Source organism: Theropithecus gelada, chromosome 7a (assembly GCF_003255815.1).
Source record: "Theropithecus gelada isolate Dixy chromosome 7a, Tgel_1.0, whole genome shotgun sequence".
Classification (NCBI taxonomy): Eukaryota; Metazoa; Chordata; class Mammalia; order Primates; family Cercopithecidae; genus Theropithecus; species Theropithecus gelada.
Genome location: NC_037674.1, coordinates 27,388,655 through 27,415,684, shown reverse-complemented (window position 1 = coordinate 27,415,684; position 27,030 = coordinate 27,388,655). Strand labels below are relative to the sequence as shown.

The window sequence follows — 27,030 nt, the reverse complement described above, 5'->3', positions numbered from 1 at the left end:
TTTGCTCTTGTTGCCCAGGCTGGAGTGCAGTGGCGCGATCTTGGGCTCACCTCAACCTCCGCCTCCCGGGTTCAAGCGATTCTTCTGCCTCAGCCTCCTGAGTAACTGGGATTACAGGCATGCGCCACCATGCCCAGCTAAGTTTGTATTTTTAGTAGGGATGTGGTTTCTCCCTGTTGGTCAGGCTGGTCTCAAACTCCCAACCTCAGATGATCTACCTGCCTTGGCCTCCCAAAGTGCTGGGATTACAGGTGTGAGCCACCACGCCCGGTCTACAGCCTTAAAAGTTATTGAGGACCCCAAATAACTTTGTGGATTTTATGTATCCACATTTATCGTATTAGAAATTAAGACTGAGAAAAGTTATAAAACACAAGATTACAGATGCATACGTTCCGTTAGCCATCAAGGTGATCTTTCAACCATGCCAGTAGTCTCTGGAAAACTCCTGAGAGAATGAAAATTTAAAAGTCACCAACACACACTCACAAAGAAAGTGTCAGTATTATGAAAATAGTTTTGACCTTGAGGACCCCTGAAAGGGTCTCAGGGGCTCTGGATCATGCTTTGAGAACAGCTGATCTGGGCTAATGAGCCCTTTTCCAGCCCTTCTATGTGAGACCTCCCAGAGGCCATTAAGAGCCTTGGAAGAGCTTGGGAAAGAAAGAGGTGACAGGATGATTGAGGAGAGCCACCCTAGGGAAAGCCTTCGGAGGAGGCTTTGGGGCAGCCCTGGTTGGTGGGGGAAGTCCCAGAGAGGCAGTCGGAAGGGCTCGGGACCAGCTGAGGCCTGTGACCCAAAAATCCTTTGAAAAGGGGATGCCTGGGAGCCTGGGAAAAGCACAGTGGGTGGGGTAGAAGACTGGGGCTGAGGCCCAGGCCACTCCCAAGCCTAGGAGAGCTGACTGAATGGGGATTTGTGGATCTTCATTTCCCAAACTTGCCTGCTGAGAAGAATCATCCCACCCACGGCAGGTTCATGCCCTGCGCCTTCAGGGCCCCGCCCTGAGATACGGACTGGGCGGGCCTGAGGTGGGCCAGGAAATCTGAGCCAAAGGCCCACTGGGGAGGCCATGAGTGAATCTTGTCTCTGTGGATCCTATGTGAGGATTGCGATGCTAAACCACTTGCCCTCTCCTCGGTGACCGGAGAGAATTGGGTCATTCTTCTGGACATGCCACAGACTCCTGCTTCTAGACAGGACTTGGCTGGAGCCAGGCTGGCCTTCAGGGTTGGTCAGTCTCCACAGGGGACTCTGGCCTCCCGTGGGCTGCTGCAGGGCCAACCCCAGTGAAAGAAATGAAATGACTGAATGTGTTCGTGTCATTCAAAAAAGGATGCAGCAGGGGGTGGGGAGGAGCTGGTTAATGGAATCAAATTTGCCGCAAGATAGGAGTCTAGTGTTTGGCGGCACTGTGGGGTGACTATCGCTAACAATAATTTACTATGTATTTTCAAGTAGCTAGAAGAATTTTGAATGTTCCTATCAACCTAAATAACAAAGACAGGCTCTCTAAAAGAAAAAGATACTTAATCAAAAGTAGGGCATTGCAACAGGAATATGTGTGCTGTAGTAAACTGTGTGCATATTCCAGGAGGTAAAGAAAAACAAAGGTGGCCGGGCGGTGACTCACGCATGTAATCCCAGCACTTTGGGAGGCTGAGCCAGGCGGATCACGAGGTCAGGAGATCGAGACCATCCTGGCTAACACGGTGAAACCCCGTCTCTACTAAAAATATTAAAATTTAAAAAAAAATTAGCCGGGCGTGGTGACAGGCGCCTGTAGTCCCAGCTAAGAATGGCGTGAACCCAGGAGGTGGAGCTTGCAGTGAGCCGAGATGGCGCCACTGCACTCCAACCTGGGTGACAGAGCAAGACTCTGACTCGAAAAAGAAAAAAAAAAAAAAAAAAGGTTTTTAAAGGAAAAAATGAGGAGGATGACATAATGGTTTTGAAATAATTATCCTTGGCTACAAATATCAGTAACAAAGGTCACACCAGTCCAAGGTTGGACAGGCAGTTGCTAGGCAGATGTCCTTGCAGAAGTAATTTTGTGTGAGGTTGCGGCAGCCTATGTGCAAGGTTGTAATTTTTGCAGAATCTTTTGTGATCATTTTCGTATTAGGCATACAAGCACGAGAATCCTCTCTTCATGGCCTCCCCAGCTCTATATGTCATGGTTTTTTTTTTTTTTAAACACCAGTAGCTCTTGAATTCTAACAACTTTCACATCTCCAACACAAAGAAATGATAGATATTTAAGGGATTAATATGCTAATTACCCTGGTCATTACACATTGTATACATGTATCAAAATAACACTGTACCCCATAAGTATGTACAATTATGTGTCAATTAAAAATAATTATTTTTAAAAGTAGATACAGAAAAAAAGATGCAGACCCTCTAGTAAGAAGATGGGATCAGGAGTGACTCCATGGTTAATTTAACCCACATAAACAACTAATCGTAAGTATGGTATGAGCGTTTGTGTAAAGACTGTGACAGCAGGAAATGTCTGTCTTTGCCCCCAAGGTTATCTAACCAGCACACCAATGGTGAAAGATTAACTTTGTCAGAAACCAGGAACCATGAAGCAGAGGCCACCGTTTCCAACCTGTGTGTTTTCCACGATAATTGGCAGCCTCCCACTCCTAAGTTTATACCCAAGGGAAATTAAAACATATGTCCACACAGAAATTTGAATGCGAATGTTCATAGCAGCATTACTCATAATAGCCCAAAGTTGAAACAGCCCCAGTGTTCCACAGTGGATGAATTGATGAACAAAATATGGTGCATCCACACAGTGGAATACAAAGAAAGAAAGCGCAGACACATGCTACAACATGGATGAACCTGAAAATATTGTGCCGGGGAAAGAAGCCAGAGACAAAGAGCCACATGTTGTAGGATTCCATGTATATGAAATGTCCTAATAAGCAAACTCATAAAGACAAAAAGCAGATTAGTGGTCACTCAGGGCTGGGGTGAGGAGTGACGGTGAGTGGGCACTGAGTTTCTTTCGGGGCAGCTGAATTAGATAGTGGTGGTGATTGCACAATTCTGTGAATAGACTAAAAACCACTGGATTCTAAGAGGGTGAATTTTATGGTACATTAATTACATCTCAATAAAGCTGTTACTTAAAACGTGGAAAAAATAATAAGCAGTCACTAGCTATTATCAATAAAACAGAAACTACATAGGTAAGACCAATATTGTCACATTTTGGTTTTGGTTGAGAATGGGGCAAGTGAGCATAGTCACCCTTGCCAGAGGATTTACCATTTACAGATGAAAGTTTCTCTGGAATGATGGCCTTTTACTATGTGCCAGGTACTGTGCTAAGCACTTTGTGTATACCAATTCATGTTATCCTGTGACAGCCCCATGATGCCCCATTTTTAGACGGGGAGATAGATTGAGGTTAGGAGGGTTGAATAACTTGCCCATAGCTGCACTGCTTCCAAGTTGCAGAGACAGGATTTTCACCAAGTCTTATTACAAACTGTCTCATATTGTGTGAACTGGAAATTCTATGTTGAGGTTAATTTACTCATTTGTTGTTTAGTTGTATTCATCATTATTGAGTTACCAATGGCAGTGCCAGAGGATTTACCATTTACCCCAAAGCTACTGCAAATCTAAGAAAAAACAGTGGTCTTACTGCTAAAGTATAATGTACAAAAAGGTAAAATCATGACTCTCTTGCAAATAAAACATGAACATGTATCCAAGCTTTTATTTAACTCACTGATTAATAAGGGAACCAGTAAGATGTCAAAACCAGTTCAAATGGGAATTTGATGTACAGAAATTTATATTCCAACAAAATTCATTTAGTTCACTGTAATGAATCATTTGCCTTAGCAGATTAGGCACTCAGCAGAAGCATCAGCCAGCTCAGCCTTGGAGGGAGAATTCCATGTTGTTGGACCCATACATATCCTCTGTCCCTGCTGCCAGGAGCTCTTCGTTCAGCCCATTGAGCAGACACCACAGCATTGGCATAGAGAGGCTGGCTGACAGCCACAGAGCATGTCATTCTGTCCATCTGATTCAGTCTTCTCTGCAGTGGATGCCCTTTAGTGGGCATTCACGTGAGATGCAAATATCTTCAGTCTGTGCCCATTCAAAGGAATTCAGCCACATATCTCTTTCCAAGATTTTCATGTCACCAATCTTCCAGTCCTGTTCTTTTTAAGGCCCTGACCATCCAGCTAAACCATCAGCGACTGTCCATGAATCAATGTAGGTCTGTATTCTGGCCATCTCTGGACAACCTTGAATTTCTGCCCACTGGAAGGATTCTCCTTCACCACTGTCCTTCACAGTCACCCGAGCGAGTGTGAGTGAATGCTGCAGCTGTTCTCTTTCATGTGGTACCAGCACGTCGTATAGACCCATCTATAATCCAGGCTGGAGGTTTTTCTCCCTCAGTCAACTGAACATAAGCAGCATCCCAAGAGGCCATAGCCGTGGAATAAGGGAGAGGAGGCAAAGTAACTGGAGTTGATGTTGGAAGAGTCTGAGTGGCCTGCTCGTACAATTTACTTACACCTTCTGAACCTGATGGTGTATTGGCTGTTCCAATACACTATCTCCATTTGATGATAGATGGCTGCTGTATACATCCAGCTTTATGGCTACATGGGTCAGATGACATCCAGTTCATGATGGGCACTCAAGCTTCATGGTCAGGCATTCTGCCCCTACCAAGGCCCAGTAGCAAGGCAGAACCTGCTTCTCAAAAGGAGAGTAGTTATCTTCAGAAGAGGTTCTATATTTACTTCAGAATTCTAGAGGTCTGTCCTCTCTCCTGTTAGTGCTTGCCAGAGGCTCCATACAGCATCCCTATTGGACAATTAAAGTCCCACTGGATCTGTTGGATCACAAGACCCAAGTGGTAGGGCCACTTTACTGCAGCCTGAACCTTCTGCAGAGTCTTCTCTCATTCTGCTCCTCAATCCACCAGCCTGTCAATTGGGTTGAAATAGCACACTCAAACAGTGTATGTTGCCTTCAAAGTCCAAAATGGCTTACTGTGTCCCCCAAAAATTCATATGTTGAAATCCTAACCCCCAGTGTGATGGTATTCGGAGACAGGGCCTTTGGGAGGTATTAGATCACAAAGGTGGAGCCCTCATGAATGAGATTACTGTCCTTATAAAAGAGACCCCAGAGAGCTCCTTCACACCTACTGCAATGTGAGGACACAGCAAGAAGCCTGCTATCTGTGAACAAGGAAGCAGGTCCTTACAAGACACAGAACCTGCCAGGGCCTCAATCTTGGACTTTTTAGCCATCAAAACTGTGAGAAAGAAATGCCTTTATTTATAAGCCTCCCAGTCTATGGCATTCTGCTATAGCAGCCTGGACAGAATAAGACAGCTACCAAGTGCTGTGCCTCTATTGTAGTGATGCAAGATGCAGCAACTCATCTTTCACCCTGGGAGGGCTATTTCAACATGCTCCAGACCCCTGAACCCCCAGAAATATCACTGCTAGTATCCATTCTGCATCAGTTTGGATCCGATCAGGAGAAAGAAGCCATGGAGTCATATGAACTGAGAAAGTTTAATATAAATATTAGCTATATCAGGGGACTGGAGTAATTAGGGATTGGCCAATAAAAAGTAAAGAGAACTTCAAGCAGTATCAGAATGATAGTGTAAGAAACAGCTGCTGCCCTAGTACTGCATACTCCTTCAACTTCTAGTCAGAATTAAACTGTACAGGGACGGCCCTTTTGTTTGTCATCACTAAACTGTAGAGTCCTTGAGGTCAGGAACCACATGTCTTGTTCTCCATTGTATCTTCAGTGCTAAGGGGGGAGACCTAGCACCACAAAGGCTCTTACTAAATATGAATGAATACAGCCAATATTGGCTCTCTGGCAGCCCCCAAGATAATTCGCCCTTTTCCTGCCACATGTGCCGGACCCAAAGAAAGGAATCCCCAACACAGACCTGGGTGCTTTCCAATCTAGAGATGCAGATAATGCCCAAGGGAGCGGTCTGTGAGGGGCCATGGGTAGCCTTTGTCAAGCGCTCCTTAAGAGGAGGATGAAGCCCAGCCCAGCTTCCCAGACTGTCCCCTCAGGTTCTTAGTCCCCAGACCTGGAGCTAAAAAACGCCAGAGTCTCACAGTGCACCTGATTGCTACAGGAACACATGCGCACCGGCAGGCCTTGCCTTGGGGACTGTAACAGGTGTAGGTGGGATTCCCATCAACGGCTGCTCTCTCAATCCTGAAAAACAAATACCTGGGGCTGGGGGCTGGGGGCTGGGGGCTGGGGGCCGGGGCGGGGCACTGCAGCCCTTCCCTGGGGGAGGCGCGGCCGGGCCAAGAAAACCAGCGAAGGCCTGGGGCGCCCAGCAGAGGCCGGACCATGGCTGACCCGTTGCGGGAGCGCACCGAGCGGCTCCTGGCCGACTATCTGGGGTGCTGCGCCCGGGAACCCGGCACCCCTGAGCCAAGGCCGTCCACGCCCGAGGCCGCCGTGCTGCGCTCAGCAGCCGTCAGGTTACGGCAGCTCCACCGGTCCTTCTTCTCCGCCTACCGCGGCTACCCTGGGAACCGCGTCGAGCTGGTGGCGCTGATGGCGGAGGCCGTGCTCTCCGACAGCCCCGGCCCCACCTGGGGCAGGGTGGTGTCGCTGGTGACCTTCGCGGGGACGCTGCTGGAGAGAGAGCCGCTGGTGACAGCCTGGTGGAAGAAGCGGAGCTTCCAGCCGCGGCTGAAGGAACAGGAGGGCGACGTCGCCCGGGACTGCCAGCGCCTGGTGGCCTTGCTGAGCTCGCGGCTCGCGGGGCAGCACCGCGCCTGGCTTCAGGCTCAGGGCGGCTGGGTGAGCACGCGGCGGACACCGGGACGCGGGGCGGGACGGGCATCCGGGAAGCGCCCACGAGGCCGGCACGATGAGGAACCCACTGCGCCAGCCCCCTGGAACCAGGTTTCTTGAAAGCAGAAAGGCTCGTTTCAGCGGGACTGGAACGTTCAGTGTGAAGTCTGGGGCTTCTCCTCCCCTGGCAAGAAAGGCCGGCAGAAATCGGCCTTGTTAGACGGCTCTGAACCGTTCCGAAGCAGCTGCGCAGGCTTAGGTCTGCTCACTTGGACCTTGCCCTGGCCTTAGCCTTCGGGGGCTTTTAGGGGGCACCCGCGTTAGCTCTGAACGCTTTGCTCCTATAGAAATCCCCAGCCAATGACGTCGGCAGTGGCCGGCCCGGGCCAGGTGGGGTGTTTTTCTCCTCTGCCTATTAAATGCGCCTTTGGAGAGACTCGGACCCATTGATCACAACCCCCACGCCTCTCAGCCTGTCCAGAGAGGTTGTGGAGTGTGGTGGTCGCCCAGTGGTGGCGGTGACTCCAAGATTCCTTAACTTCTAATCCGCTGCACCCGGCCCTCGGTGAGAAGGTTTCAGGGCCCCTGGCTTTCAGCTGCAGGCCTTCATCTCTGTGGTCAAGGTTTGAGTGACAGGCCCTTGGCCTGCAGCTGATGACCAAGGAAAGCCACCTGGTGGTGAGCCCACCGCATGCCTCTGGGGCTCTGAGTTAGACCCCATTTCTTTCCCCACCACCTTATTGGCGTTGATTCAATTACTGAAGTGGCCCATGTTATCGGATACCTATAGCCAGATTATTAAAACCGGCAAGTTTTTTGATCTGAAATGTAGCCTCCTGGGGGCAGTTTCCATTTAGACCTTTATTTTTTCTTTTTTTTCCTTTTTTCTTTGAGACGGAGTCTCGCTCTGTGGCCAGGCTGGAGTGCAGTGGTAGATCCCGGCTCACTGCAATCTCTGCCTCCCGGGTTCAAGCGATTCTCCTGTCTCAGCCTCCCAAGTAGCTGGGACTACAGGCGCGTGCCACCTTGCCCAGCTAACGCGTGTGTGTTTTAGTAGAGATGGGCTTTCCACCATGTTGGCCAGGATGGTCTTGATCTCTTGACCTCGTGATCCACCTGCCTCAGCCTCCCAAAGTGCTGGGATTACAGGCGTGAGCCACCTTGCCCGGCCCCCATTTAGACCTTCTGTAGTGACAAGTTGGGTTCTGTCTGAGAAGGGAAAGGGAATGGGTGGTGTTAGCATGAACTCTTGCCTTGTTGATAATGTTAGTGTTGGTCTTCAACCCTCTGGGTAGGTGAACTCCCTTCAGCTGTGTGCCTAAGGACCTCACCTGAGCCCTGTCTCAACACGGCATCTGGCTCCTCAGGGCTCTCTGTCCTGAAGAGGAGATTAGAATTGGAAAGGGCCCGTTGAAGGCTTTTTTTGTTTGTTTTTGGCTAATCACTGTTGACTAAAGAATAATCTCTTAACACCAAAAAACTGATTCTTGGCTGGGTGCAGTGACTCGCACCTGTAATCCCAGCACTTTGGGAGGCCAAGGCGGGTGGATCACCTGAGGCCAGGAGTTCAAGACTAGCCTGACCAACGTGGTGAAACCCCCTCTGTACTAAAAATAGCCAAGCATGTTGGCGGTCGCATATAATCCCAGCTACTACGGATGCTGAGCTAGGAGAATTGCTTGAACCCAGGAGGTGGAGATGGCAGTGAGTTGAGATCTTTCTACTGCACTTCAGCCTGGGCACCAAGAGCGAAACTCTGTCTCAAAAAAAAAAAAAAAAAAGCTGAAATTCTCAAATTGGGTAAACATAGTTCAGCCTTGTCTCTGCCCATTGCAGTTAAAATGCCACAGCCTGGAGTTCAATTCCCTTCCTAAATGGGGTTGGTGCTTGCTGTAGTCTCAGGTGATAACTTTTCAATCTAGTGACTTGACAGTTTCCCAAAGGGCATCTCTGCTCAGAAAAGAGCATAGTAAGCTACCTTCCTCCTGGTTTTGAGTCAAGATATGAGTGTTCCTGCACCAAGTGACAAAGTTAAGTGGTTGCTTCTGTTCACCCTGTTAGACTTACCAATCCTCACTCTTCAGGGGCTCTTTATTGCTGGATGTGTATCGGTCAGAATCTCCTTTCCTTTTACTCTTTCAATCCAGACCTTACTTTGCTGTTTAATCTGGAAGTTCCCGCGTGTTTTGAGTGAGGTTCTCAGCATCATGAGGCAATCTAACTTTTCTCTCTCCCTGCTGTAGGATGGCTTTTGTCACTTCTTCAGGAGCCCCTTTCCGCTGGCTTTTTGGAGAAAACTGCTGATCCAGGCTTTCCTGGCATGCTTGTTAGCAACAGCCTTCGGTTATCTCTGGACACGATTATTATGAGTTTTAACATTTTTAACCCACTTCTACCTGCCCAACTGTGACCAACTAAATGACAGAGGTGTGAGAACAAGAACTGAGGGAAAGCACCTTCCCCCACCGCAGACGTTTTTACCTGAATGCATACAAGGAGTCCTGAGGTGGTGATGTGGCCAGTGTTTTAACTTGTGACAAGTACTCAGGTGTGAGGACAAGAATGCAAATGGCTCTTCCCTGAGTGAAAGAAATGGGGAGTCCAGTGCCTCATTATGCCAAAGAATCACAGAAGAAACTTCTTTCCATTAAATGGGGAAATACAGTGCTATTTGCTAAAACTCAGATAAGAATACGAACCTCTCATCTCTCCACAACTTCATGTGCTGCTGACTAATTTTAATCATGGCCACAGCTGGGGCAAAATAATCCCCAAAGCAGAAAAAGTCCCAGTTTAACAAGGAATGTAATGTTAAAATCACTTATAAGGAATTCTTTGAAACCAAATCCTTTGAAATCTAATTCCTGGGACTTCTAGGTTTTTATAGTTAACATATTAATTTCTTCAATAAATGGTTAACTTCAAAGTTTTAATTTGTATCTTTAAAAAAACTTGTCTTTCCTGATTCAATAAGCTCTTGTTCTTAGGAGTAAGCAGAATTGATGATAATTTGTTTTTATTGTCTCCTTAAATATACATTTAACAATGCTTGATTTTTTTTTTTGTCCTCAACACTTAACGCACAAGCTCAAAGTCCCTCCCTCCTCTCCTCTCTTCCATTCTGCAAACTATCACCCACCTGCAAGGTGGTTAACAGTGTGATTCCCTGCATGCCTTCCTGCCCGTTATTACACTTGCATTTTATAAAACTTAACTGGACCTGCTGTTTTGACTTAATCTTATGAGTGCTTTCTCTCCAGAACATGCAGCTCTGCCTCACTGTTTGGACTGTTGCAGTGCGTTCTTCATTAGATATGCTGATTTAATTACCTTTTCACTGCTGTGTATTTCACGGTGTTTCTCCTTTTTGGGGCTGCTAGAAACATTGCATGGAATTTTTTGTGAATAGCCTTGCACATGTACACAATTACATTGGTAAAAGAATCCTAGAATGAGAATATAGAGAATCTAATCCCAATGGATGTGTATTAATTTGGCTACTCCCAAGTTATTACTCAAAATAGGCTCGACCAGTCCAAACTTACATCAGGGCATGAGAGTGCTTAGTTCTTCACCCTTGGCAGTGTTGGGTTTTTTGTTTTTTTTGGGTTTTTTTTGTTTACTTTGTTGCCCAGGCTGGAGTGCAATGGCAAGATCTTGCTTGGCTCACTGCAACCTCTGCCTCCTGGGTAGTTGGAATTACAGGCGCCCACCGCTGTGCCTAGCTAATTTTTGTATTTTTAGTAGAGACGGGATTTCACCACGTTGGCCAAGCTGGTCTCAAACTCTTGACCTCAAGTGATCCGACCCCCTCAGCCTCCCAAAGTGCTGGGATTACAGAGATGAGTCACGTGCCTGGCCAGATCTATTCTGAATGTTTGCCTTTATGGCTTCAGGGTTTGGGGCCTTCTTGAGGAAGCTCCTTATCCCAAGAGTATAAAAAGTATACTATGTCCTTCATCACTAATCCATTCTAAATTTCTTTTAGTGTCATATGAAGTAGGGCTCATCTCTTGAAGAGCTGCGGTGGATATTTCAGCATTATTCATTGACAGTCTTTTTTTCCCCTGCTGATTTGAATACATGCTCTATTCGGTTCTGTTGACATCTTTTCATCTACTAATAGCACTGTCTCAACTGCTATGTGTTCCCAGGATATTTGAATATCTGATGGGATAAGTCTAATCCCTTCCCCTGTTCTTCAGAAAAATCCTCGGCTCTTTTAGTAGTGTAAGGTGAATTTTTAAAAAATCAGCTTATAAAAAATCCCTTTGAGGCCCGGCTCAGTGGCTCACGCCTGGAATCCCAGCACTTTGAGGGGCGGAGGCAGGCGGATCGCTTGAGGTCAAGAGTTCAAGACCAGCCTGGCCAACATGGCAGAACCCCATCTCTACTAAAAATACAAAAATTAACCAGGCGTGGTGGCACGTGCCTGTAATTCCAGCTACTCAGGAGGCTGAGGAAAGAGAATTGCTTGAACCTGGGAGGCGGAGGTTGCAGTGAGCCAAGATTGCACCACTGCACTCCAGCCTGGGTGACAGAGCAAGATTCCGTCTCACAGAATCCATTTAGGCCAAGTGTGGTGGTTCTCACCTATAATCCTAGCACTTTCGGAGGCCAAGGCAGTGGGATCACTTGAGCCCAGGAGTTTGAGACCAGACTGGGCAACATAGTGAAACCATCTTTAGAAAAACTATTTTTAAATTAGCCCGTCTGGTCTGAAGAAAAAACAGAATAAAGGAGGACCAAAACCCCAAAATTAGCCAGGCATGGTGGTGCACGCCTGTCGTCCCAGCTACTGAGGAGGCTAAGGAGGGAGAATTGCTTGAGCCCAAGAGGTTGAGGTTGCAGTGAGCCGTAGATCACACCATGGCACTCCAGACTAGGTGACAGAATGAAAGTGGATCAATCTGGAAATATATAGTATCTTTACAATATTGTCTTCCCTATTTTTTGTTGTTGTGTTTTGTTTTTTGAGACGGAGTTTCACCATGTTGCCCAGGCTGGTCTTGAACTCCTGAGCTCAAGCAATCCACCCGCCTCGGCCTCCCAAAGTGTTGGAATTACAGGCGTGAGCCATCGCGCCCGGACTAATGTTGCCTTCCCTTCTAAGAACTCCTGCTCCATTTATTCAGGTCTCTGATGGTTTTCTCTATATAGGTTCTATTTAGATGTTTGCCAGCTCTTTGGCTTCTGTCACTATTGGGAATGGACTCTACAGAGGATGTCTGCCTTCCCCAAAGCCATGTCCTCTTGTGATGACAGTTCAGTTTTCCTGCGGGAACCTACCCATCCTCTGTTCTTAGGCCACGTGGCTCTGGTGGGGTTGACTCCTCACTTCATTCCACCCCAAGATTGGGACTATGACCCAGATCTGGCCTAGAGAGCCGACCCCTAAGCAAAGCTGGCAGGGGTTGATGCTAGAGTTCCTCTAAACACTGTGACACTTCTTTTCCACTGGAGTATGGAGGGAACCTGCCTGGTGGAGAACACCACACAGGAGAGAGTCTACAATTCGGAGGTGGGATGGGGTGTGGAGAAACCGTTCTGGTGACATTACTTAAATCTCACAATTTGGCTGTGCCTAAAGCTACTTGGGACTCAGATTTCCTTTTCTGCTTTGTTGTTGAAAGTAAAACTCAATTCAGTCCCAAATCCGACGATCGATCTTTCCCTATTACATTTATTATTCGGTTATGAATGCCATAAAAGGAAACTTAATGTAGATTCTGAACTGGCTATTTTGAACTCCCATTAGTTCTGTTTCTTTTTCAACACTTCAACTTTCTTTATCTTCGATAGTTGCTTAGGTTCATGAAAGGTAGTGATAACGTTCTGTACCTACCAAGAATTCCCTTCGTTGCTGGTCTATTGATGGCCACCTTTTCTTCTGGCATTCTTTTTCACTTTAGCATTTGAAGAGGAAGATGTGGAAGCCTGGCCCAGACCATCATTCAGCCTAGACTCCCTCTAGACACACGTGGGTTCATCCTGCAGCAAGAACCCATCTCCTAACAGTGCGCTGAGCTGGTAGCACAGTGGTGAGGCCTGCCAGGGTCAGGGGATGGTGAATGGCTGCAAGGAGTTATTTTTCTGACCTGATCCTCATGTCATTGTTTCCTGGCATGTGGATGCTTGTTCCACAAGCTAAATATTCTGGGCTCATAAGAGGAAGGATGATTAGTATGATGCGAGGCTGATTGCTAGGACAATTTCAATTCTCTCAAGATACAGATTCTTACACCCTGAGATACCATCACCCATCAGCCTGGAAATCACAGGTCTGTCCCCTTCAACAGCAGTTCTCAAGGGGTGGCAGTCCTGAAGTCTTGGAGATCAGAGACTTTTGGCCTGATACACGACCATTTGTCTACTTCGAAAACTGTTATCTTCTCTCACGTTTTTCCTGCATTTCTGGCTTCTAGGACTTCCAGGTAAACGCTGTTTGCTTCACTCATTGATTGTTTTTTTCCAGTTGTACTTTCCCTATAACTTTGAAGTCCTTCTGGACCTGCCTCCCTCGTCTCTCTGCTGTTTTTCTCCACCAGCACCTGATCATTCCCAGGACATACTCTTTTTCTCTGTTAATCAAAATGTCTTCCATTCTCCCTTTAGTATCCTCGGTGTTCAAATACTTACTAATGATCTTAGTAACGACCTTCGTTATCTTTAATGGCCCACAGGTACACAAAATCACATTAATCATTAGTTTATAACATATTCCTGATTGCTTTATGCATGCATTTTTATTTTATTGATTTATTTATTTATTTATTTATTTATTTCTTGAGATGGAGTCTCGCTCTGTCTCCCAAGCTGGAGTGCAGTGGTGCGATCTCAGCTCACTGCAACCTCCACCTCCTGGGTTCAAGTGATGCTCTCGCCTCAGCCTCCCAAGCAGCTGGGATTACAGGTGCGCACCCCCACGCTCAGCTCACTTTTTTATTTTTAGTAGAGACGGAGTTTCACCATGTTGGCCAGACTGGTCTCAAACTCCTGACCTCAGGTGATCCACCCACCTTGGCCTCCCAAAGGGCTGGGATTACAGGTGTGAGCCACTGCGCCTGGCTCAAGCTTCCCAATTTTAAGTCCTGTAATGATGACCCCCAACTTTCAGATGTAGTTCAAATTGCTGAAATCAATTCACAAGAGCCTATGTGATCAGCATTTTATTCAACTTTTATTTATTCTAAAAAAAAAAAAATGGGATACATGTGCAGACTATACAGGCTTGTTACATAGGTATACGTGTGCATGGTGGTTTGCTGCCCCTATTGACCCATCCTCTAAGTTCCCTCCCCTCAACCCTCACCCTTATTCAACTTTCTGGCCTTATCTCCTGCTATGCACAAACTACCCCAACACACACTGTGCCTTCTCCCACCCCTTCCCTGCTTCCATCTGTCCTTCTACCTACTGCATTCGTTTTGCAGCTGAATCCTGCTTGCTATTCAAGTCCTCTCTTCTAGAAGCCTCCTTGGGAGGACCTCTCCTGCACAACATCCTGTACTGTGTGCTCATTCATGGCTCAGCCTGCGGCTGTTGACTTGTGTCACCCCATCTGAGCCATAATGTCCTTGAGGGCAGGACTGTGTCCTACTTACTCCATTTGTATACCCAGTGCCTAGCAGTGTCTGGTATGGGACAGAGGAAGGGACCTATGGAATGAATCCGAGCACCAGTGCTAATTATACACTCCCAGGCTGGGTGAGGTGGCTTATCCCTGTACTCCTAGCACTTTGGGAGGCCGGGGCAGGAGGATCGTTTCAACCCCAGGAGTTTGACTAAGACCATCCTGGGCAACATAGTGAAACCCCATCTCTACCAAAAAAAAAAAAAAAAGAAAGAAAAAGAAAAAGTAGCTGGGTGTCCAGGCGTGGTGGCTCATGCCTATAATCCTAGCACTTTGGGAGGCCGAGGCAGGTGGATCACTTGAGCTCAGGAATTTGAGACCAGCCTGGGCAACATGGTAAAACCTTATCTTTACAAAAATACAAAAATCAGCTGGGCATGGTGGCACATGACTGTGGTCCCAACTACTTGGGAGGCTGAGGTGGGAGGATTGCTTGAGCTCAGGAAGTTAAGGCTGCACTGATCTGAGATCGTGCCACCGCACCCCAACCTGGGTGACAGAGGCAATCCTGTCTCAAAAAAAAAAAAAATTCAGCTGGGTGCCATGGCACATACCTGTAGTCCCAGCTACTCAGGAGTCTGAGGTTGAAGGATCACTTGAGCCCAAGGAGATTGAGGCTGCAGTGAGCCGTGAGCACACCACAGCACTCCAGCCTGGGCAACAGAGTGAGACTCTGTCTCCAAAAAAAAAAAAAATCGTATACTCCTATTTCAACTTCTAAGCAAGTAGCTCTCTTGGGGCTGCCGTGGGCCCCTGTTCAGATGGTCACAGGAACATCCTTTCCTACTGATCATGCAGACCTGTCATGAGCTGGCCCTGACTTCTGAGCTGTCTTACTAATGGTGATGACTCAGCCTCACTCCTGTGGCCCACTGCCAACATTTGCATTCTGTCCGGGAACACATCCTTTCTTTGTACAAAACTAACGCCAGGATGGGAATCAAATCTACAGTCTGGGTTTCGGAAGTAATATTTACTTGATGGAGTTAAGGAGGTAAGAATAACATTAATACTGTTGACAACTACAGGTTCTCCGCCAGGCTGCAGTCCTGGAAGTGAGGTGAAGAAAGTGTTTAGGGTGAAAGGGATGATAACTGTCCAGTTTAGCTGAGGGGTCATGTAAGACAAGGACTGAGAAATAACCACTGGATTTAACAATGTGGAGGCCATTCATGATCTTAAGAAAAGCAATTTTGCTGGAATGGTAGCGGGGGAAAGCCTGAATGAAGTGGGTTCAAGAGAGTATGGGAGGAGAAAAATCAGAGTCAGCATGTGGAAAAACGACTTCAAGGATCATTGTTACAAAAGGAAAGAAAGATGTAATCACTGGAGAGGAAGTAAAATTGAGATGATTTTTTAAAACTTTTTTCATGTACATTTTCCAGCATACAAAAGAATAGAGGGAAAAATACAATGAACAAACATGTACTCATTATGCAGTTTTTTGTTTGTTTGTTTCTTGAGACAGGGTCTCACTCTGTCGCCCAGGTTGGAGTGCAATGGCACAATCTCAGCTAACTGCAACCTCCGCCACCCAGACTCAAGGGATTCTTGTGCCTCAGCACCCTGAGTAGCTGGGATTGCAGGCACCTGCCACCATGCCCAGCTAATTTTTGTATTTTTTTTGTAGAGACAAGGGTCTCATTTTGTTGCCCAGGCTGACCTCAAACTCCTGGGCTCAAGCGATCCACCTGCCTTGACCTCCCAAAGTGCTGGGATTACAGATGTGAGACACCGTGCCCAGCCAAGAGGGGTTTTTTTTAAGGGAAAATTAACAGCATGCATGAAAGCGGATGGAAGTGATGCAAGAGATGGAGCATTTGATGATGCAGGCAGGAGAGGAGATCCAGTGCTGTGAGGAGGAGGAGCCTTGAAGATTCATCCACAATAAGACGACAGAGGCCAAGTACAGTTGACTCTTGAACAACACAGATTTGAACTGCGTGAGTCCACTTATAGGCAGATTTTTCAACTAATTGCTGATGGAAAATACAGTATTCAAGGGATGCAAAACCCAAAAGGCTGAGCTTTCGTCTACACTGGGTTCCATAGGGCCCATGGGGGAACTTGAGTATGTCTGGTTGGGATATTTTGGGGGGTCCTAGAACCCATCCCCTGCAAATACAGAGGGATAACTGCATATGGACACAGCCGCATGGTGTCGGGAGATGTAGAAGAGAGAGGGTGTGGACGTTCTGTTCAGATGGTTTTCATTTTCTCCGTGGAATAAGAAGCAAGGTCCTCGTCTGAGAGCCAGGATGAGACAGGCATTAGAGGTCTGAGGAGAAAAGAGGAACTCAAAGAGCAGGAGCTGAGTGTTAATTATCCACCACGCCATCCTTAAGATGAAGAGGAGGAAGGCAAGTCCATCAGCTTGGCCACCATTAAAACACAGTACACAGGGAACATCTGGGGCATGCGGCATGGAAGTGAAATCTCATCACCTCAGGGTTCAGGAATTTATCTTAACTTTGGACGTGATTTGAATGCCAAGTCACTGGAAATTTTATTTTTAAAGAATCAGCATTAATTAATGAGCCATTTCAAGGCCTAATGAGCTACTTATTGCAAAGTTCTTTCCAGTGAGCCTGAAAGGGGAGAAACTGCCTTTGCTCCTGTTTTATTCCTTGAGATTCTGTTTTCTGATTTGAAAATTTGCAAAATCAGGCTGGGTGTGGTGGCTCACGCCTATAATCCCAGCACTTTGGGAGGCTGAGGCGGGCGGATCATGAGGTCAGGAGTTCGAGACCAGCCTGGTCAACGTGGCAAAATCCTGTCTCTCCTAAAAATAAAAAAAACTTTAAAAAAATTGCAAAATCAACTTGGAATTTTTCTGAACTGTTTCATAGTTAATTGGAAATACAAGAGTATTCAAAGTACACATGATTTTTCCTTTCCATTTCCCTCCTTTACCTTTATCTTTCCTCTGTATAGTCCTGCCACCTTTCATGAGGCTCACTAACTTATGATGGTTAATTAATATTCATTCATCATTGACTCTATGCTGAGTTCTACTCATTTGAGGAAACTGAGACTCAGAGGTTGAGTAACTTGCCAGAAGACGTGGTTGGCAAAAGGACAGTTCTTGAACCAAGATCATCTGATTTCCAAGACAGTTGTCTTAGCCGTGACACTGTTTTTTGCTTTTGTTTTTGTTTTTGAGACAAGGTCTTGCTCTGTCACCTAGGCTGGAGCACAATGGCAGGATCACGGCTCAATGCAGCCTCAACCTCCTAGGCTTAAGGAATCCTCCTGCTTTGGCCTCCTGAATAGCTGGGATCACAGGCACCACCACACCCAGCTCATTTTTTAATTTTTCTTTTGTAGAGACCAGGGCTCGCTATGTTGCCCAGGCTGGTTTCAAACTCCTGGGCTCAGGCAATCCTCCTGCCTCAGCTTCCCGAGTTGTTGGGATTACAGGCGTGAGTCACCGCACCTGGCCCTCAGCCATGACCCTGCGTCTGCCTGGTTCTTACCCAGAGGTCTCCTCTGGGTTCCAGTCACGCGACGACATGCTGAAAGCAAACTAAGAAGAGCTGGCTGACCTTCCGACCCTGCCTGCTCTCATCTCAGCCCTGCCACTTTTTAACTGAACGACACTGACCAAGTGTCATAAATATGTTTAATACAGTGGCTGCCTCAGCATCCATTTTCAGGCCTGATCTAAGTTGTCTGAAGCCCAGTCTCACTGTATCACCTCTGGTCTGGGTAACACTTGCCCTCGCTGAGAGGTTTTTTGTAATGCGGCCCATTTATTCTTCATCCCACTGACCCAGAACCCATACATCACACAGCTGCTGACCATGATAAAACCTAATAGCCAACACCAGAATCCTGTAAATAAGCCCCGCTTCGCACGTGTTCTTTTTGAATCCGCCGAGCCACACCCCCACGGAAAAGCCCCAGGACAAGGCTTCAGGCCCTCCCTCTGCTCTCTGGCCCCCAACCGGCCTCCAGACTCCACCTCGGGCTCACGCCACTCACCAGACCGCTCTGGGATGTGTAAGTAAGAGATTTCTTCTGTTCGTGCGTTTTGGTTTTGCCTCCTCCTTGTGCCTCACCTGACACCTTAGAACCTACCTTTCCCCCTGGCCAGGACTCTCCCAGACAATGACTGCCTTCTGGTCCCCTCCAAAGAGAGACCTCAAGACTAAATTAGAGAGACATCTAAATATATAAATCACAACATCACGTTATTTAACCTTCCTTAACTTCTGTAACCTCATCGGGAAAAAAATGCCTATTAATATTTATCCCAGCACTTTGGGAGGCCGAGGCAGGCGGATCACGAGACCAAGAGATTGAGACCATCTTGGCCAACATGGTGAAAACTCATCTCTACTAAAAATACAAAAATTAGCTGGGTGTGGTGGTGGACACCTCTAGTCCCAGCTACTCTGGAGGCTGAGGCAGGAGAATTGCTTGAACCCGGGAGGCGGAGGTTGCAGTGAGCCAAGATCATGACATTGCAATCCAGCCTGGTGACACAGCAAGACTCCGTCTCAAAAAACAAACAAACAAAAACATTTATAACATGAGGTTGTCTTGAAATCCAGAGCCAGGCCTATAACAAGTGCTAAATAAGCGTTCCCTGAGACCATTGTTGTTGTTCTTACCGCTCATCAGTTTTGGGCAAGAGACTTCCCGTCTCTGAATATCGCGTGCCTTGTTTGTAGAATGCGACTCTAATACTCCCTTGATTCACTTGATAGAGTTTTGGGAATCGCTGTACAATGTAAGGTATGCCCAGGGTGATTGTGCACCCTGACTCTGCCCTGTTAGAATGATAAACTATAAGGACATCCAAATTTCCCTTTTTCTAGTGGTCCTATGAAACTCATTTCTTTTCTTACAATGATCGCATTTGTCCTGGTGAGCTGTTATAAGCTATCTGCCTATTATTTATTTGTGAGTACAGTACAGAGACTTTTTACTTCTTGTCAGTGCTGCTTTCCAACAGAAGAAGGTTAATTCTAAGAAATAAACCATGCAAGAGTTAAAAACAAAAATCAAAGATGCTTTTTAGGGAGAGAGGTATATAATATTCAGATCACCAGAGATTAAAAATCTAGCACACGAGCTCAGTGGTGCCCAGTTCCATACAGTAATCAGATAGGCAAAAAGCAGGGATAAAGGGAAAGGCTTTGGGTTTTGAGAGGAGGGGCTTGGTCTAAAGTCCTCGGCTCTTATTCCACCCAGAGGTTCACCTGGGCTCGGGCAGCGGAGCAGGTGGGCGCCCCTCTGCATCTCTCTTTGAAAGGTTCACCTGGCAACAAATGGTTTTTGCATTACCAGGAAACCATTTTCTTGCTTTGTCTTCAAAGTTCATTTTGGAATTAACTGTTACCGGTGGAAGAATGTCTCAGGCTTTAACAGTTGACCTCAGAACAGTAGGGTATCTGCCTCTTTAGACACCTTGCACACAAGCCTTTTGGTCTTTAAAAATGCTCAGATTTTTAGGCCGGGCGCGGTGGCTCAAGCCTGTAATCCCAGCACTTTGGGAGGCCGAGACGGGCGGATCACGAGGTCAGGAGATCGAGATCATCCTGGCTAACACGGTGAAACCCCGTCTCTATAAAAAATGCAACAAACTAGCCGGGTGAGGTGGCGGGCGCCTGTAGTCCCAACTACACGGGAGGCTGAGGCAGGAGAATGGCGTAAACCCGGGTGGCAGAGCTTGCAGTGAGCTAAGATCTGGCCACTGCACTCCAGCCCCGGCGACAGAGCAAGACTCCGTCTCAAAAAAAAAAAAATGCTCAGATTTTTGTACTTTGAGAGGTAAGTCCACTTTATTTTAACATGGCTGAAAGTTACATTTTCTTTAAATCAAAATCATAAAGTTATCTGATTCCTCTGGGAAAAATGTACAAAGTGATCTGATAGTGTTCAGCAGTTGAGCGACCACTTACTCGGGTCTTTGGTCTTGAAGGTTTAAATTATCTGGACTTCAGCTTCCTCACAGTGGTTGTAAAGCTGAAATGCACTCATATATGAAAGCTACCCACTGTCATTAGCATTTCAAAATGGGAAGAAATTGGATTTTAAGACATTCTGGGAAACAAGTGTTGTCCATTCCTACATTTGTGCTGTAACAAATACACCCAAATTCCTTAAAAAAAAAAAGGTTCTTCCTCCCTCAAGTATCATTAAGTACATCTAATAATGCGCTAGGCAACACGGTTATTAGTAGTTTAAAAAAATGAATTGTCCTTTTATTCCTTATGTATTTATTGGATATTTTATTTAGATTTCTAAACATGGAGGATGATACATTTAAAGGTGGTGGTCTAATCAGTTGTAAAGCTACTTAGTTGAATGAAATTCCAGTTTCATGGTTGTGTTTTATTTTTACCCACTTTTCTGTAAGAGGCCTCCACTGGCCAAATTTGGGACAATGTGAACATCAAATAGATAATAGGAAAGGATTAGAACCCACTGATAAAGTTAAAAAAACAAAACCGTAAGCCAATGCTAATAGAAATAAATAAGTGAAAGAGGAAACTCGCTCTCCTAGGAGTCGTGGTTCCTTTTAGTGGCCGGTGGTATTAACATCTGAGCTGCATTTTACTTTCGTATACCTGTATTCATTTGACCTTAACATTTTTATTTTGTTAGCAAGATTACATTTAATGAGATAAAACTTAGCGTTTTATCTTTATATTATCATTTTTATCACAAAATTACTTGTATCAGATTTGATAATAGGAAATCAACTATTCATTTTTTGAATGTATTTGCAAATAATTGAAAATGTATTTTAAAGCTTTAGTTTAAAGCATAAGTAGTGCTCATTTTTTTCAGTTGGATTATCTCTTACCCTCCCTCTTCCTTTTCAAATTCTACTGAAAAGATTGATTACAGCTCAATAATCAATAGTAGCATTAACACACTGGAGGTGGGGGATGCCATCAGCAATGTGGAATTTCCAGATTTAATGTCAATGGGAGTAAACTGACAATAGAACCCAGCTAGAGGGATCTCTAGCCCACTTCAGGCAATAAAAAAGCACCTCTCAAAAAAGTGAAATTTTTCTCTTACAAAATGATGGAACAGGCTGGGTGCGGTCTCGCATGCCTGTAATCCCAGCACTTTGGGAGGCTGAGGTGGGTGGATCACCTGAGGTCAGGAGTTCGAGGCCAGCCCCGCCAACTTGGTGAAACCCCCACCTCTACTAAAAATACAAAAATTACCTGGGCGTGGTGGCGCATACCTGTAATCCCAGCTACTTGGAAAGCTGAGGCAGGAGAATCACTTGGACCTGGGAGGCAGAGGTTGCAGTGAGCCGAGATTATGCCACTGCACTCCAGCCTGGTGATAGAACAAGACTCTGTCCCAAAAAATAAAAATGCATAAATCAAGTATCTTTTAAGGTGGTTTTTTTCTTCCCTGGTTTTTGCAATTTAAAAATTTAGATAAAATTTATATAACATAAAACCATTTTAAATTATACAACCCAGTGTTTTCTAATATATTAACAATGTTGTGCAACCATCATCTTTATCTAATTCCAGATATTTCTGTCATCTCAGAAAGAAACCTCATATCCATTAGCAGTCACTCCCAATTTCTCCCTTCCCTCACCCCCTGGCAACCATTAACCTACTTTTTATCTCTATGGATTTGCTTATTCTGGACATTGCATATCCATAGAATCAGACAACACATGGCTTTTTGTGTCTTTTTTCATTTAGCATAGTGTTTTCGTGGTTTGTCCCCTTTGTGGCATATGTCTGTACTTCATTCTTTTTTTATGGCTGGGTAATACTCCACTATTTGAATATACCAAACTTTGTTTATCCATTCATCAGCTGATGAACATCTGGGTTGCTTCACTTTTTGGCTATTATGAATGATGCTGATGTGAACTTTAAGCTTTTGTGTGGACATGTTTTTTAATTCCAACTAGGAGTGGAATTGCTGAGTCACATGGTAACTCTGTTTACTGCTTTGAGAAACCACTAACCTGTTTTTCACGGTGGCTACGTTATTGGCTTTTGTTACAGTTGTCGTTAAACAATCATTTTATTGCTTGAGTACCTAGACAAATATATGCGACCAGGGCAGAGGCTGTAGATGATTGATATTTCCCACTGGGAGGGAGAATTCGCTTGGTCTTATAGTATCGAGCCAAGTGGTGAATCCAGCTCTCTATCAGAATCAGACGGAATTTAGCATCCTTATTCTTTCTGCTGCTCTCAGGATGTTTTTGAACAGCAACTGCTTTCTTAATTAAATGGTAGAGATCTTCAGGGAGATCAGGAGCAAGTCCCTTAGACTTAAGAAGTCTTAAGATGTTATTGCCTGTCACAAAACGTACTTGTGCAGCACTGTGTGAATCTCTCAGGATCACACCGATTTGTGAAGGAGTCAGGCCCTTCTTGGCCAGTCTGTAAATCTGCTCCTTCACGTCATCAGATGTCAACTTCAGCCAAGTGGGGACGCTATGGCAATAGGGCAAAACCAACTGGGACAGGCCCTTCCCAGGAGCATGCATGCAACCCATGATGGCACCAGTCAGGCAGCTAAAGTGTGGCTGCGTTATTAAACGTTCTCACCTGCAACGTAGGAGGGTTTCACCTCCTCCCGTGTTTAAACCTCAGGATTCTCAAGGGTAAAGGGAAAGGACTGCCCAGGCAAGACCTGGAGAAGAAACACCTGTGCCTTTAAAATAGAGAGGACTGGTGACTTATGGCCACTTGGCTTTCCTGACACCACACAGCCACCAACCAACCCTGTCTTGCCAACACCACAGCTGGAGGGCAGGGTGCCCGTCCTAGACTAGGTCAGAGGTCAGCTGTGATCCATCCTCCCTCTGCCTCTTACACAGCTAAATGGTGCTGCTTCTAACCCTCATCACTCAGCTGCTTCTCACCCTAAGGCCTCCATCTGGCACTGTCTGCCATCCAGCTGCTGTTCCAAGTTCTGTTCAAGTAGCTAACAGTGTCACGTTTCTAAACCATGCCTCTTGTAATATTTGAAACTAAGGAGTGGAAAATGTGGGTGACAGTAGTCCATAAGAACCCAGAGCCAAAGCACTACAATCCCCATGTGGTTAAGCATTCCCTTGGGGGCAGGGCTCGTCCTTCAACCCCCTTGAGCATGGCTTGTGGAAGGACTATGCTTATGATGTACTGGCTACAGCTCTCCAAGTCTGGCCAGTTGAGTAGGGCGTCCCTGAGTCAGAACACCTCCATCTGGATGGTACCTTCCTCTGCAGTACTAACTTCACAGAACTGCATTTTAGCAACCTTCAGAAGCTCGTCCTGAGGCGCAAGGCTGTGCAAAGCAGCCACATTGCATAGTGATCCTTATATAAGCACTTCCAGCTGCAAGGCAGGCCACCTCTGTCAGCCAGACTGTCCTCCCCAGTCTGCTGGCTCCATAGACCTTGGCACCAGGGTGGAAGCCACTCGCCTCCTGCTACACGTTGGCACAGCCATACACGTCAGGCCAGAGGGGTGTGGCTAATGCTGGCGCATTCCAGGCCCCGACGGCCGGGATGTTTTTCCAAGGAGAGGGTGAGCGGGCAAGCAGCTGAGATGAGCTGGGATAGGCGGTTGGGGAGGAGAGGAGCCACCTGGCAACACCATCAGCTCTGCCTCCTATGGCCTCCCAGCCTCCCTCCTGACCTGTTTCCTAGATTTCCTTTTTCTCCATGGATATTGAACCTGGTACTGTCCCAGCATGAGCCTTATACTGTGAGTTCTGCTTCTTATTTGACCATCATGTGGTCTTTGGCAAGTTAGCAAGTGTGGTTCACCCAAATACCTCAGGGGTGAGGATATGCACGAAGCACTTAGAACACCGCCTGGCACATGGCACCTGTGAAATGCTAGCCACCCTCGATCCTGGGGCTAGCGTCAGGCAGGTCTCATCATGCCAGAAGGGAGCAGGAGACTCCTTTGGGGAGGTGGGACCCTCCATTTTGCTTAAAACCCCGTTTTCATCGTGGGCCTCAGGTAAGGACATTGCCTCGGAGTTGAGACCATTGAGGCCATTGCTCTTGACTTGGAATGTAATGATAGTGACCTTGACTTCCAGACACAGCCCTGAATATCCGGCATGGGCTTGCCTCCAAGTGTTTTCTGCATCTGATTTATGAAATATGCCAACTGGGAAGGAAGCTTCTGCTGACCTAATGCTTGCCCATAAAATGTGTTTTTAAAAATCAAGTGCAGACCTGATGAATCATAAAGTCATCCTGCCTCTGAGACTAATACAGAGTGGTTCCAGCAGCCCAAAGAGAGGAAAGGGATCATTAGTTTGCACTTATCTGCTCAACATAATTGTTTTGAAGGTTTGCTTTATGTGTTTGTTGTTTTTTGTTTGTGTTTTTTTGAGACGGCGTCTGGCTCTGTCTCCCAGGCTGGAGTGCAGTGGCGCGATCTTGGCTCACTGCAAGCTCCGCCTCCCGGGTTTACGCCATTCTCCTACCTCAGCCTCCCGAGTAGCTGGGACAACAGGCACCTGCCACCACATCTGGGTAATTTTTTGTATTTTTAGTAGAGACAGGGTTTCACTGTTGGCCAGGATGGTCTTGATCTCCTGACCTTTTGATCCACCCGCCTTGTCCTCCCAAAGTGCTGGGATTACAGGCATGAGCCACAGCGCCCGGCCTGTGTTTGTATTTTGAAGAGTCACAGGCTAACTTGTGCTCTGAACACATGATAAAGAGGAATTCTTCCAGCATTTTGTTTTCTTCAGGAGGAAGAAAATTAATCTGTGGCCCGCATTCCCACTCTTCGCCCTGTGCTAAGGCCATGAAGTCTATTGCTCTCATGACCTTAGGATTATATTTAGTAGCAACACTGACTTTGACTTCCTCGTACAGCCTGGATTCCCTGTTCTGTTCCTACCTCCAAAGCGGGGTCATCTTCTACCTAGCCTCCCGCTCTTGGAAGTGGGACCAAAACTTAGATTCTATGCCATTGAGTAAGTATCCTTTGAGTTGCATTTAAAGGCAACTTAGGAGTGAATTTAAAAACATTTCCTCAGGTCATCATTAGAACTGTGGTTCTCAATCTTGATACACATTAGATTTTTTTTTTTTTTTTTTTGAGATGGTGTCTCACTCTGTCACCCAGGCTGGAATGCAGTGGCGCGATCTCTGCTCACTGCAACCTCCACTTCCTGGGTTCAAGTGATTCTCCTGCCTCAGCCTCTGGAGCAGCTGGGACTACAAGCGCAGGCTGTCACACCTAATTTTTTTATTTTTAGTAGAGGCTAATTTTTGTAGTTTTCTATTTTTGGTAGAGGTGGGATTTCACCATGTTGACCAGGCTGGTCTTCAATTCCTGACCTCAAGTGATCCATCTGCTTAGGCCTCCCAGAGTGCTGGGATTACAGGTGTAAGCCACCAGGCCCGGCCACCTGAAGGACTTTTAAAACTAGGAATAGGCCAGGTGTGGTCACCTGAAGGACTTTTAAAACTAGGGATGGGCGACCGGGTGCAGTGGCTCACTCCTGTAATCCCAGCACTTTGGGAGGCTGAGGCGGGTGGATCACAAGGTCAGGAGATCGAGACCATCCTGGCTAACACAGTGAAACCCTGTCTCTACTAAAAATATTTTTTAAAAAAAATGTAGCCAGGCATGGTAGCGCATGCCTGTAGTCCCAGCTACTCAGGAGGCTGAGACAGGAGAATGGCGTGAACCCAGGAGGCAGAGCTTGCAGTGAGCGGAGATCACGCCACTGCACTCCAGCCTGGGTGACAGAGCAAGACTCCGTCTAAAAAAAAAAACAAAACAAAACAGGATGGGCTGGGTGCGGCAGCTCCTGCCGGTAATCCCAGCATTTTGTGAGGCTGAGGCGGGCGGATGACCTGAGGTCAGGAGTTCGAGACCAGCCTGGCCAACATGGTAAAACCCTATCTCTACTAAAAGTACAAAAATTAGCTGGGCATGGTGGCATGCGCCTGTGGTGCCAGCTACTCGGGAGGCTGAGGCAGGAGAATAGCTTGAACCCGGGAGGCGGAGGTTGCAGTGAGCCAAGATCATGCCACTGCACTCCAGCCTGGGTGACAGAGTAAGACTCGGTCTCAAAAAATAAACTAAATAAAAATCTATGGATGCCCCTGTGAGCCCTAGAGGCTCAATCTGAGTGACTTGGATGGGGCATGGCATGAGTAGGTTCTAAAAATTTCCCTGGTGGTTCTATTGTGCAATCAGGGTTGTGCATCTGGGGTTGTTAACCATTGCATCAAATGAATATCTAATATCCAACCGTTTTATAATACCATTCCATTTGAGCTCAGTCAAGCTAATTGACCCAGTTAAGATTTCTCTTAACTTTTAAGATACTTAAAATAAGAACACCCACTTGAATTAGATGAGTGTCAACTTTTTATTTTTCAAATTATACATAGTCATAAAGAGCCAAATCGTTTAATGAGGTCTCTCAGGAAAAACAGCAGTGCCTAGTCTCCCTCCCCCAACTTCCCAGCCCCAGAGGCAACTACTTTTAATTATTTTAACTGATCTTTTTAGTATTTATCTCTATATCTTTAAATAGAATGCTTGGATGACTGCGTCTTGATTTTCAGTTGGGGAC

At 46.3% G+C, this 27,030-nt stretch overlaps 1 protein-coding gene and 1 pseudogene across 1 annotated transcript; one reads left to right on the top strand and one right to left on the bottom strand.

Moving 5' to 3' along the window:
• The first annotated feature begins 6,395 nt into the window (after positions 1 to 6,395).
• BCL2L10 (BCL2 like 10) lies at positions 6,396 to 9,794 on the top strand. The gene is made up of 2 exons (XM_025390653.1): positions 6,396 to 6,854; positions 9,092 to 9,794. Exons 1-2 carry the CDS (start codon positions 6,396 to 6,398, stop codon positions 9,215 to 9,217), a joined length of 585 nt encoding a protein of 194 aa, XP_025246438.1. The 3' UTR covers positions 9,218 to 9,794.
• A 12,704-nt stretch (positions 9,795 to 22,498) lies between these two features.
• Positions 22,499 to 22,984, bottom strand: LOC112627487 (annotated as a pseudogene).
• Positions 22,985 to 27,030: the final 4,046 nt, after the last annotated feature.